At 44.7% G+C, this 12,930-nt stretch overlaps 1 protein-coding gene across 2 annotated transcripts in view; it reads left to right on the plus strand.

The window, feature by feature from the left end:
* Positions 1–12,930, plus strand: part of Eri3 (ERI1 exoribonuclease family member 3) — a 129,311-nt gene that overhangs the window by 20,589 nt on the left and 95,792 nt on the right. For both annotated transcript variants that reach the window (XM_021199612.2, XM_029539489.1), the window contains exon 4: positions 12,381–12,497. In XM_021199612.2, the coding sequence (XP_021055271.1) occupies positions 12,381–12,497 (117 nt within the window). The remainder of the gene's footprint in view (positions 1–12,380; positions 12,498–12,930) is intronic.

The raw sequence follows: 12,930 nt of genomic DNA on the forward strand, positions 1-12,930 counted from the left end.
AAGCTTCACTGTGTCTTGGCTGTGTTGTAATTCCATGTGAAAGCCAAGGGGCCCTTTTTATTTAGAGCAGATATAGCGATGTAGAAGTAAAATATACATTTCAGGAATGGAGCACTGATGCATGGTGGTACTGCCTTGTGTGATTGGCATAGCAGAGACAAGATGGACATGGGTTTATTTTGCTCTCTTCAGATTGCGTCTCTACCTTCCCCAGGGTTTATACCTCTGAGCTGCCATGATGTATAGTTCAGCTGTGGAGTTGCCTTGGGGTGGAGCCAGGAGTTTTCCTAGGGGAGCATTGGGTCATTGGTAACAAAATTACCACATAATTTAGTGCAAATCAGGAAACATCTCCCCTAGCCTCTTATTATCCCGGTGGTCTCTCCAGGGCACAGACAGCTGTTGGACGGCAGATTTGCTAGGCACTGGGCTAAGTTTGTTGGTAGGGAAGAGCTCCAAAGAATAGGAGCATTGATATGTGTTGAATGACATCAGGGACTGTTAAGTAATAGTGACACTGAGATGCCTTTTAGGTTTTTGTTGGCTGTGACAAAACCAACTCAAGTCAGCAAAGGAACGGGGAGGAGCTCATTTTAACCACCTTGGAGGCAATGAAAAAGCCTCTTTTGCTCTTTGGATAACAACTGCTGGGATAAAAGCCAAATAGGAACTAGTTCCTACCCTCAAGGAGCTGAGTCAAGAAGAGTGGATGCATGAGTAACCAATAGGCAGTGCACTATCATTTCAGGAAAGCATGAGGTAGTGCCCAACAATGGATGGGAGCCATCTACAAACTCACAGTTCTCAGGAGAGACAGACAGGCTTCATAATGTGAGAAATTTAGGAGACCCAAAGGGCCATGTAGGCCTGAAGCCTTACAACTGTTGCAGCAGGGATTAAATCCCCTACCCCCACCTCAAAAACAACAACACCAACAACAACCCTAAACCAGAGGGTTTTAACAGAGGAAAATATGTTGAATTGGCTTAGTTCTGGGAGCAAGAAAAGTCTGGATTTTAGGCTAATGTATCAAAATGTTGAAAATGAGTAAGAACAGGCAATGGATGGATTTGAATCCATTGAAGAGTTCACAGTTGAGTTAGTTGGAATATTTGTATTATTCACATATTCTTTCTCACATTCAAGTTAGAAGCTCCTATTGAGATGCTTGTGAGTGAGAGTACTAAATCTGGAAGAGGTTTAGGAGTTCAAATGAATAAAATCTGGACATAAAGGGTGAGGGTCAAAGTGGAAAAACATGAGTTTTTGTTGGATGTGACAAAATCAGCTAAGCCAACAAAGCAATGGTGCTGCATGGGTTGGGGAGCTCAGGAGCTGAGGCTCGGAGGGATTCTTAGGGAGCCATGTTGTGTGTCAGCTGTCATTGAAGGTAGCAGTTGGTTGGAATGCTAGATCTCAAGGGAAAAACGGTTTCTGGAGAATGATAGAACATCTTCTCACATAAAACACTGGGAATTTGCAGTTGGATCTGCTAGAACACACTTTAAACAGACCTGGGAAGTTTAGACCCCTCAAATAGAAAAATGGCTGTGTGGTTAACATTGAGAGGGAGTGAAAAAAAAAGGGTTAATGAAGAGGAGTGAGGTGACTAGAACTCTGGGAAGCCGAGGAGAAAGGGTAGAGTGGGGAGTGTCAGCCAGGGGTGTTTGACTCCTCCTATTGATTGCATTTCTTTTACAGACTCATCTCAGTTGTTTGACATGAGGAAACTGATATTAGGTGATGCTTTCTCTACTATGTCTTGTTGGGAAAAAGGATTCTGCGTCATTTTGATTAAGATGCCATTGGGATGATTATTTTTTTATCCTCTTATCCTTGGTGTTCCCGATGCTAAAGAGCCCCCATGGCGTTACATTTATGTGATGAGTTCTGAGCTCTAGAGGTAAAAATTGAGCCATAGCCTAAAAACCCATGACTTGAGTGTTCCCAGATTGACATTTGTGCTTCCCTTCCCCCAAGGCTGACAGCCTACAGCGGATGGCAAGCAGGCAGCGAGGGAATCAGAAAGGAGTCTCTGGGGGAGAGACAAACATCCACATAGTGAGACAATCCTTGGTAGTGAAAGTAGAGGTGCCCTGGAATAGTCTGCTGTTTGGGTCCTGTTCTCAGATGATACCGTTGCTCAATGGGAGGTATACCGAGTTTGGTTAGTAGACCAGTGCTGTTACATGGGTGGCTCTGCTTTTCTTCTGGAGACTGTGCTCACTGTTTAGTTCTGGGTAGCCACTCCAGCCAAGAGCTCATCCAAGGGCTAAATTGTAGCAGGAACTCTTCTTTGGAAATTCCCATATTGCTACAGGTAAGAGAGTCCATAGTGAAAGCTGGGCATAGTATCACTCACCTCTAATCCCAGCACTGAGGAGGCAGAGGCAGGCAGAGCTCTGTGAGTTTGAGGTCAGCCTGGTCTACGTAGTGATTCAGGACAGCTAGAGCCACATAGTGAGCTCTTATCTCAGAAAAAAAATCAAATTAAAACAAAGAGTCCATAGTGCAGTGTGCATGGGGGAGGTTGAAAGCAAAGTTAGTAAACTAGAAATGGAATTTTCAGTGTATTGTTGAGTGAAAGGACAAAACAGACTGCGCACCTACAGTCCCTGGGAATGAAAGAATGATGTTCCAATGATCTAAAAGTAGACCTGATAAAACCTGTTAAACACAGTATTTAAGAGAGATGTTAGTGGGCTGGGTTAAGGTGGTGATGATAGAAATGGAGAAAGGTTATGTTTTATAACCCCTAGGTGTACTGGGTAAGAACAAGCTGGGGAGCAGTGCTCTTCATAGTTGGAAAGCTCATTGGATTTTAGCCCTGGGAGTCGTGGTGCTAAGTGATTTGGTAAGGGACAGAGTATACAATCTATAGGTGTCATAATAGGTACTCTAAGTTAAAGAACCACATCAAGGGCATACAGGGACAACAGGTAAACTAGTTTAAGGAAAGGTAGGTGGCTATCCCTTTAAGATATATTTGAGGTACAGTTTGGCATTGATCTAGAAGAGGTAGCTACTAATGATAACCGGTGAGAAAGCTGGGAATCCTACTCTCCCAAATCGTCACAAAGCTTACAGCTCTGACCTGATCTTGTCCTTCCTTAGTCAGAACCAAGTGTCGTTAGTTCCCATGTACTTCTCTGAGCACTAACAGCATTGAAAAGCAAACTGGTCAGCTGAAAGGGATTACTAAGGTAGAAGCAGGGAAGGGTCTTTGGAGACCACATACACTGCTAGGGCGAGGTCTTTTTCTGGGACGGTTGCCTGATACTAGTGATCAGGAACTTTCAGCGTCTACACCATCTGCCAACTTGTTAGAGATGGAGTGTCAGGCCACACTGACCTACACAGATTGGAAGTTTGACAAGACCTGCAGACAGACCTTCAGTTTGAGGAGTATCTCTGAGGCTTTCAGCCTGCAGTGAGTATCGGAATCAGCTGAGTGACTACTTAAAGCTAGGATCACTGGCCCCAACACCAGGGCTTTGGACTCACAAAATCTGTGGTAAAAGCTAGAAATTTGCTTTGTTCCTCTAAATCAGCAAACCTTAACCCGTGGGTCCTGACCCCTTTGGGGGCTGGAAGACCCTTTCCCAGGGTTCACCTAAGACTGTGGGAAAACACAGGTATTTACATTATGGTTCATAACAGTATCACACTTACTGTTGTGAAGTAGCAACACAAATAATGTTTTTTTTTCTTTTTTAACTTTTTCCATTTTTTATTAGGTATTTTCTTCATTTATATTTCAAATGCTATCCTGAAAGTCCCGTATACCCTCCTCCCCTCCCCATCACCTACCCACCCCCTCCCACTTCTTGGCCCTGGTGTTCCCCTGTACTGGGCATATAAAGTTTGCAAGACCAAGGGGCCTCTCTTCCCAATGATGNCTGACTAGGCCATCTTCTGCTACATATGCAGCTAGAGACACGAGCTCTGGGGGTACTGGTTAGTTCATATTGTTGTTCCACCTATAGGGTTGCAGACCCCTTCAGCTCCTTGGGTACTTTCTCTAGCTCCTTCATATGGGGCCCTATGTTCCATCCAATAGATGACTGTGAGCATCCACTTCTGTGTTTGCCAGGCACTGGCATAGTCTCANGAGAGACAACTATATCAGGGTCCTTTCAGCAGAATCTTGCTGGCCTATGCAATAGTGTCTGTGTTCGGTGGCTGATTGTGGGATGGATCCCCGGGTGGGGCAGTCTCTGGATGGTCCATCCTTTCGTCTCAGCTCCAAACTTTGCCTCTGTAACTCCTTCCATGGGTATTTTGTTCCCAATTCTAAGAAGGGGTGAAGTATCCACACTTTGGTCTTCCTTCTTCTTGAGTTTCAACACAAATAATGTTATGGTTGGGGTTACCACAACATTCGGAACTGTATTAAAGGGTTGCAGTATTGGTTGAGAACCACTGATCTAAATCACTTTGTTTCTCTTGAAGAAGTAACAGGAAAAAATAAAAACAAAAACAAAAACAAACCCTACAACTCTAACAAGACAAGATGGAGAAAAGCATTCTGTTGCTGGGAAGGTCGCTGACTCGTCACAAGACACGGTTATGTACTCTTGGTGATTTTGTTTTTAGTGCTGGGGTTTGAGTACAGGGCCTCAACTACATGAGTACTCTATCACTAAGCTGCAACAAATTCTCATCGCTGTCTGTGGTACTAGCGTTTTCATCCATAAAATAGGGAGTGATTCCTGCCAGTTTAGGGAGATGAGCCATCCGGGGAGAAAAGTACTGATGGGCCTGTTGTCTAAGCTTCCAAGTCTACCCTGCTAGCACAGCTGCCACGCCATCCGTCACATGTGGACAGAGAGCAGGGAACCCGTGAGCCGCCCCTTCGGGATGAAGGGTCTAGGCATGCGAAAGTGGATCTGGGCTGCGATGGGATTACTGAGCACAGTCTTCCTGAGGCCCAGGCCAGCCACCTTCTCTGGGCTCCTACCCAATTACCTGAGTGGGCCTGCATCTGCCTCATTTCTTCACCCTGCTATACTTCATTCCTTCACCCCAGCTAATGTGTCTTCAGGGCAATCTATAATTGATTGGAAACAATGAGTCTTTGTGTAACCAAACTCTATCTTGTAATTCTGAGTAAGTTACATGACTTTGCCCCGGTTTCTCCCAAGACAGACTGAACAGGATTCGGCTGCATGTGTCCAAGCCCCAAGGTGAAGACTCTGGGCCTCTAGAGTACAGAGAGCTGAGGCAAGATAGCGTAGTGACCGAGACCCTGGCTAACATGGCTTATACCCCTTGTACTTCAGTTGCCTTATTGGCAATGTGCCATTAGTAATAGTTCTGACTTTATAGGAGGATACAGTGAACTAAAAATACATGTCCATGCTTCCGACAGTGCCTAGCATGTAGTCATACATGACAGCACTCAGTAGAATTAGTACCTCCGACCCATGGTTGTATAGGAAGGTGTTGGAGTACAGCAGCTGACTGGGAGGCCAGCCTTACTTCTCTGGTTTTGTGCAGACTCTTGAGATGGACGCAGGGCGCTGCCTAGAGAGATTCGTTAACCCTGCCTGTGCCCTTGCTGTACTGGAATGCTAAGTCAAGATTTCTACCCTGTTTTACTACCATGACAAACTTAAAACTAACTTCAAGGAACTCCTCCCTTGCATAACCAGAGGTTTGTTTTTATTAATTACATGATTGCAATACAGATTTATGTATGTATGTATATAACCACAAAGAAGAGATTGAGTTGTTTTCTGTCCTAAAGGTTAGCTTCACAAATCCCTGACAGTTGATGTTACTCAGAACATGGAAAAATATTCAAATTGAGTCATGTGTACATGTAGAGAGACAGGGTTACATGTATGCCAGGGTGAGGATAAGTTTTAACACTTTTGATTTCCTTCACTTAACTGATACATAGGCTCATTTTTGGTTTTTGTTTTTTTGTTTTTTTTTAATTTCAGATTTTAGTAAAGGTAAATTATAACTCACACTGTACTCCCAGACCTTAAAGAATAGCACTGTCTACTTTCCGCCTGTTTTTACATTTTAATGGCTTTGTGGGGGTCTGTGGAGGTGGGTGGAGGGGAACATATAGGTGAAAAATCAGCCTTTTAAAGCTCTGGGTTTTTCCCCCCGTTGCTTGTCCTGAAACTTCTGGCATCAGCTCTCATCTGTCAAAGTGTAAATCAGCAATTAAAACCCAAACAGCCAAATGCCAAAGATGACCCGAAGCACAAAGCAACTGACAAACAAGTCCGGACAAATCGACGGGTAATTTATAAGCTTTGCCCTAAAATCTAATTATTTGGCAATTCGAATTTGCAGCCAGCCAGGGCTCGGCAATAAATTTAACCCGCCATAAATTATTTAGGAGCAGGCTGTGGTGTAAATCAAAACCACGAGTGTTTGTTTAAGAAATAAGCTCCTTGTGCATAAAATGCCCCCCACCCCCAAGAAACTGTTAGGCAAATCATGCCCAGTGCATCCTCACTCTTCCCGATTAGCAGGAGGCTCCCTACTCACTCCGGAAAGGGTTACCTCTCTATCAGATTATATCCAGATCTAACAGGCATTGGATAAGCCCTACATGTTTGCTGTGTGTGGTTAGGTTGCCTTTGGGTTTTTACCAAATCCTTTAGTACAGGGGGTAGAAGGAAGGGCTAGATTACTTGTTATTATCTCCTATCGGGAGATGTCTGTTTGCTCTTCCTAGATTCATCTAGGCAGACATGAAAGTGATCTCAGCCCCACATCTCAGACGGGATCACAGAAACCTTAGCGCAGGTTGAGAAGAGCTTGTGCTTTTGGAAAATGGGATAGACCACTACTGTAGTCACCCTTGCTGCCAGTCCCAGGGGCCCGCTGAGCCCTTTCTGCTACTGACTTCTGTTGTTGTCTTACTGTCTTAGAGCATACCCTAAAAACAAGCCCTACAGATTTATTTCCTGTGATCTTCAACAGTTGGGTGTGAACTTTTACTTGAAGTACCATTGCAGTCTTGTCCTGTTTAATAAGGGACCCACTGGGACTCCTAGGTGATCAGTTTTAAATCAAATGATCTTAAAACCCGTGTTCTAGCTCGCTTCTGTAGGAAAAGGCAAACGGGTTTGCTTGGTGCTTCCTTTGTTTTCTCTCCCTTCTGGCATTTTACTGAGAGAGAGGGAGAGGGAGATGGAGAGGGGAGGGGGAGGGAAGGAGAGAGAGGGAGAGAGGGAGAGAGAGACAGAGACAGAGAGACAGAGACAGAGAGAGACAGACAGACAGAATAAATGCAGCAGGGTAAGAACCTGGATACTTTGAAAATTTCACATTTGGAGGTTTTTGTCCTTAGTTGTCAGTTATGGCCAGTTCCCAACCTCCCCTCCGCCCCCAGACCAGCTGTATTATTTCATTCTTCCCTCAGACAGCTGAATGGGGTAAGATAACCTGTACCTGTTCCACTTTTGGCACCGGCAGTGGTGTGTTCTAGAGACCTCCAGTCCCAGGCAAACTAGACAGTTTGGCTAAACCTGGGATTGAGTGGTTGGTAGCAGTTGAGGAAGGAAACTGTTCAGAGGTACAAGAATGGATGACTCTAGTAGACATTGCTTGGAGTGCTCTGAATCTGGCCTGGTGCCACCATTTACCTTGTCATCTTAGGCAGATCACCTCCCAGATCCTGGAAAATCCCAGAAAGGAGTGTTTTCTGGTGACAGATACTAGCTCTGTCTCCTCTTTGTCAGTTCCTCCCTGTTTGCACACAACAAAAGTTGAGAAAGGGAAGAAGACCAAGAGGCAAATGCCAGAGATGCAGACTGAAGGCTTAGGTTTCTCCCTCCCTGAACTCAGCCTCGTGGCACCTATCTGGCTCCAGAACTCAGGAGACTCTTTAGGAACATTCCTCTAGGACTTGTGCCTAGGCCGTGTACACACACTACCATTGGGGCGTTGAGGAGTGTGCTGAGTCCCTTGAAGAACAGCCAGCCCTACTTGTCTCTTTCCCCCTCCTTTTTTGGAGTCCCAGCATTGTCCTTTACCAGCAGCATAGTTGATAAAGGGCCATCACATCTTTGAGCCTCAGTTCATTGTGAAATATCAACAGCAATGATTTCTACCTAATAGTTGTTTAGGGGATTAAGATAATTTCTGTTAGCCCTTAGCAGAGTGTCTACCACAGAGGAAACAAAAAGCAGAGGGGACAGGATGATCCCATTCCCCACATAGCAGAGAGTGTTGGAGACCATCTCCTTTTGTTCTTTCCCCAGACTCCAGGCCTCAGTCCCTGTGCCTGTGTGCTTCTCAATAGTAGGTGCTTATCAGTATTGGTTTATGACCTGATGCTGGTGCTGATGATATGACCCATCTCCCAGGGTTAGTGAGCTTAACATAAGAAAATGAATGGCAAAGAACAAAAGCCTAACACTTGGTATGTCCCTCCACTGCCCATTGTTTGTTCAGTTGTCATGTCTGCTTACTAACTCAAGCACTTCTCTAAGGCACAAGTTACTCATCTCTTAAGCTCCACTTTATCTTACATAGTAGCCCCCTAGTAGTTTAATTGAATGTGAATAGCATAGGGAGATAAAGGAATTATGGAACTATTCTTAGAAGCCAGAAAGATGCCTTATAAATACAGACTGGGTCTTCCTTCCTCTGGAGCATGAGCACTCAACTGTCCCTGAGAGGAAAACCAACCAAACAACCCTCTTCTTTCTGGGGGAAATAATAAAATTGGGCAAAGGAAAAGGAAGAGGAGCAGGGATAATGCTGTCATTATCTGAGAGCAACCAGAGCTAAAAGCTAGCACTTGGACACACCTTCGCAGATCTTTGGGTCGGAATTGATACCATCTACCTGTAAAATTGTGCTGGGCGGGGGTGGGGGTGGGGAGCGGGAGTGTTGTCTTAGACCATTATCAGTCAAAACAGTCTATGAAATGTTTGGCATGGCTCAGGCACACCTGATGCATAGATATGCCAGCTTGATGCAGTGTTGGGTTCTTCTCCATGACTGTGCTGTGCAGTTAGTATGTGGAGCTTGCCGGACAGTGTAGGATGGGAAGAAGTTATCTGCAAGGTCTTTCTGCTCTGACCCATCAGAGGGTTTTCTTTTTAAATTTTTATTTGTAATTTATGTATGAGTGTGTGTGTGTGTGTGTGTGTGTGTGTGTGTGTGTGTGTGTACGTACATATAAGTACAAGTGCACTTACAGGCCAGAGGCTTCAGATCCGCTGAACTTAGTTATAGAGGCTATGAACCACCTGATGGTTATGAGTAATGAGAACTGAACTCAGGTTTTCTGCAAGAGCAGTGCATGCTCTTAACAGCTGAGCCATCTCCTCAGCTCCATTTAAAACAATTGTTTGTTTTGTTTTTAAGAATCTTTCAAGAGTCTTCTGCCATAAGCTCCTCTTTGCATTTCAGCGGTTCAGGGGAGTCGGTCCTGTGCAGTCAGGTTGTTACAGTTCCTGATGCTTCTGAGGAAAGACTCCAGGGTAGTGGCCATGTTGTGTATGTGTGATTCCTGTGAGTCCCTCTTGAGTTTTGAGGACTAGGCCCGGCTGACAGGCTGATCTCACGTGCCCTGAGCCTTGGGTTTAGGCATCTTGGTGTTTCTTTCTTTCTTTTTTTTCCCTCCCATGGGAGCTGAGACAGGTCTCAGTAAGGTGAATTTGGTCCTTAGCTCTGTGTCCCTAGGTTCGGAAGCATTAGCAGGAGAGTCTGAATGCTAAGCTTCAGTAGGAGACCCAAGGCTGAGTTTTCAAAGCCTGCTGAGAAAGCTGATACAGTTCTGGTCAGAGCAGGAGCTGAAGCATGTTCTGTTTTATAATACTAATGAAATTCCAGATTTGTAATAGCATTTCACATATCTAAAACAAACTGTGTGCTTGTAAAAAAGTAGAAAGAGATCAACTTTAAGCCATCCATTCTTGGTAATAGAGGTTTTCCCCTATTTATGTTTGATAGATATTTTTGTTTCCAGAGGAATGTCAACTCCTAATTTCATAATGTATCACAGGCTTAAGAAAATTGAATTTAATAAAAGCCAAAGATGAATGGCATCCTTAAAGGTCCCAACACTTGTCTTTATTAGCAGGACAAACTGCAGGTCTCCAAACACTGTTTCTTTCCAAATGAAAGTTTAAATGAAAAGTACAGTTGTGTCACAGGTTAAATCTCATTTCGGCCTAGCTAACATTGTTAGGGAGGAGCTGCTGTATTTGTTTCCGTGGACACCAGGGCAGCCAAACTCACCAGGCTGTGGAGCTCTTTCTATGGTGGGGGTGGGGTGGGGTGGGGGAGTGTTTCTCCTATTTAGTAGGAGAGGAAGGATTTACTACAGACTCTGGGGTTATGGTGGGGGTGGGGGTCTAACTCATGAACCATAGCTCTTGGGAATTGTGGCTATGTGAATTTTTAGGAACAGTGTGCATGGTATATGTGTGAATGCTCAACTTAGTTTTCCATAGCAAAACTCCCCTCTGCTTGGGCTCCTTTATGGGAACAAAGGCTTACCAGTTGGAGATCGAGTCCTTCACTCCACTGGGAGAAGAGGTGTCTATCAGGAGCCTAGGAAGCAGTCTGGGCTTCCTGCCCTTACCTTGCAGCCGTTTTGCCCTTCCTGCATCTGGTAATAAGTTCTCTTCAGCTTCTTCATTTCTGGGGATCAGCTCAGGGGACCAGGTAGGCTCCCATCAGCTAAAGAGTCTGGTCGAATGATGCTTTCACAGGGGTCTCATATCAGTATCTTGCTTATCAGATATTTACATTATGATCCATACAGTAGCAAAATTACAATTACTAAGTAGTAACAAAAATAATTTTCTGGTTGGGAGGGTCACCACAACCTTTAACTGTATTAAAGGGCGACAGCATTAGGAAGGTTGAAAGCCACTGACCTAGGGCTACCAGGCAACCAGAGCCTTTAAATTTCTCTGGTATGAAATCTAACTGCATTGATTTGTTTCTGTCTTACTGTTAGGCTTTGGATTGAAATAAATACTTAAAAAAACAAGTCCATAATATTAGTGGATGTATTTCCAAAGGATGGCAGTTGTCTTCCTTGGGACATAGAGACAATTGACAACGTTCTGTTTTCCTGCCCACTGATTTCCTGAGTGTGGTCAGGAGTGGTCATTAGTGGTGGTTTCTGTATTGCTCTTCCAGACTGTCTCTGCCTTGGCTTTGATGACTCTAGGAGGATCTTCTCTAGAGTAAGGGTTCTGGGGTAGGCACGCCCCTGGAGTGGATTGTTGGGGCTCTGTGTGGGCAGAACTCCCTTTTGTCTCTGCAGTGCAGGCTTTTTTCACATGCTAATTTTACTTGGAAGATTTTGCTTTTATTTATTTTTTTATTATTTCCTATTTGTCTCTTCCAGATGTTTTCAGGGCAGTTTTTTTTGTGTGTGGGTGTTGTAAACTAATTCCATTCATGTTTTAAAAATTTATGAAAGCGCTAATAAAAATGTCAAAGTGGTAAAAATGTTAGCTTTTCCTCTGCTTTGATTAAATTTTGCAAACTGTTTTTGAATATTAAAAAGCAATATATTTTTTTATTCTCTCCCCTTGGTTTCCCTCTTCTCTCTGGTGCGCGTGCTCTCCTGCCCTCTCCCCCCCTGGTGCATCCCTCCCTCTCCAGGAACGATGTATGAGGCGTGCTGCACAGCCAGCGTTCTGCAAGCCTGTTTGCACACCAGGACCTTGGTGCTGTGCATCTCTATTAAATAACGGAGACAAATTAATCTTAGAGACACCAAACAAATTGTCACTCCTCCTCCTCCTCTTCCATTACCTTCCAGCAGACTGGGGAGGGCTTGCTAAGCGGTTGGGCGGTTGGGCGGGTAGGGGCAGGCAAAGGGAGTGTGCAGTGCTTGAAAGGAAAGGTGGGAGGCACTAGCCTCTATTAACTTGTGTTCCATGTTCTTGGCTCTCGTGTCCCCTCTGGCTGTATTTTGGGAGTTTGTTTGTCACCTTTTTTTCCTCACAAGAACTAATGAAGATTCCCCGCCCCCACCCCCACCCTTGCACATCCCATCCCACCACTGGCAGTGTTTAAGATTCATACAAGGAAATCTGTGCTGAGTGATGGCTGCTTGCTTACCTGGAGATCTAGACATTTCAGGACAACAGCCTGGGCAAGAGATGGAAGGCCTTTCTTTGTCTTAGAGGATCATCCGAATGGGCCTCTGTGAGGGAAACAGAGGGTACCACTGTCTTCCTTCCCTAAAATGATGAGAAGGCTTTAGCAGTGTGAGCAATGGGATTATAAATGTTGACATCACCTCTTCTAGCCTTGGGTTTGAGCTGGCAGAAGGAGTGAGTCACAAACACTCATTTTTTTCTTGGCTTTGCATAGTTATTTGAAATGGTTGATCAAAATAACTTACCTTCTCTTCTGTCTCTTTGGCATTCTAGGAAATCATTGAGTTCCCCATCCTGAAGTTAAATGGCCGGACCATGGAAATTGAGTCTACCTTTCACATGTATGTCCAGCCCGTAGTCCACCCACAGCTTACCCCCTTCTGTACAGAGGTAAGGGCTGCTGGGAGAGGAGCTTTGGGATTGTTGGTTTATGCAGGCCACTTAGGGAAAGCCAGGTCTGATCAGTGTTAAGGCAAGAGCCCAGCAATGGCTTTTCACTTGACTTTAATCTGTGACTGCTTGAATATCTGTCCCCAGGGACAGCAGTGATAACAGTTTGCCCCAGATTCCCCAACATTTCCCTTTCTGTCGTGTTCTCAGTATTCCTGGCACTGGACACTTGGAGTCATTCTAGGAGTAGTCTGGGACTTCTGGGACTCAGGCTCTTCCCAGCTCCATTTTCAGTAGGACCTGTTCTGCAGCAGTGAGGATTTCGGCTGCTTGGAAGGAAGGAATTGTTATGTCCAGGTTTTCTTAGCTTCCTGGGATGTTAATGTTGCTCTGTTCAGCAAAGTAAAGCATGACTTTCCCTTCAAGGACGGAG

The sequence above is a fragment of the Mus pahari genome, chromosome 6 (genome assembly GCF_900095145.1).
Source record: "Mus pahari chromosome 6, PAHARI_EIJ_v1.1, whole genome shotgun sequence".
Lineage (NCBI taxonomy): Eukaryota > Metazoa > Chordata > Mammalia > Rodentia > Muridae > Mus > Mus pahari.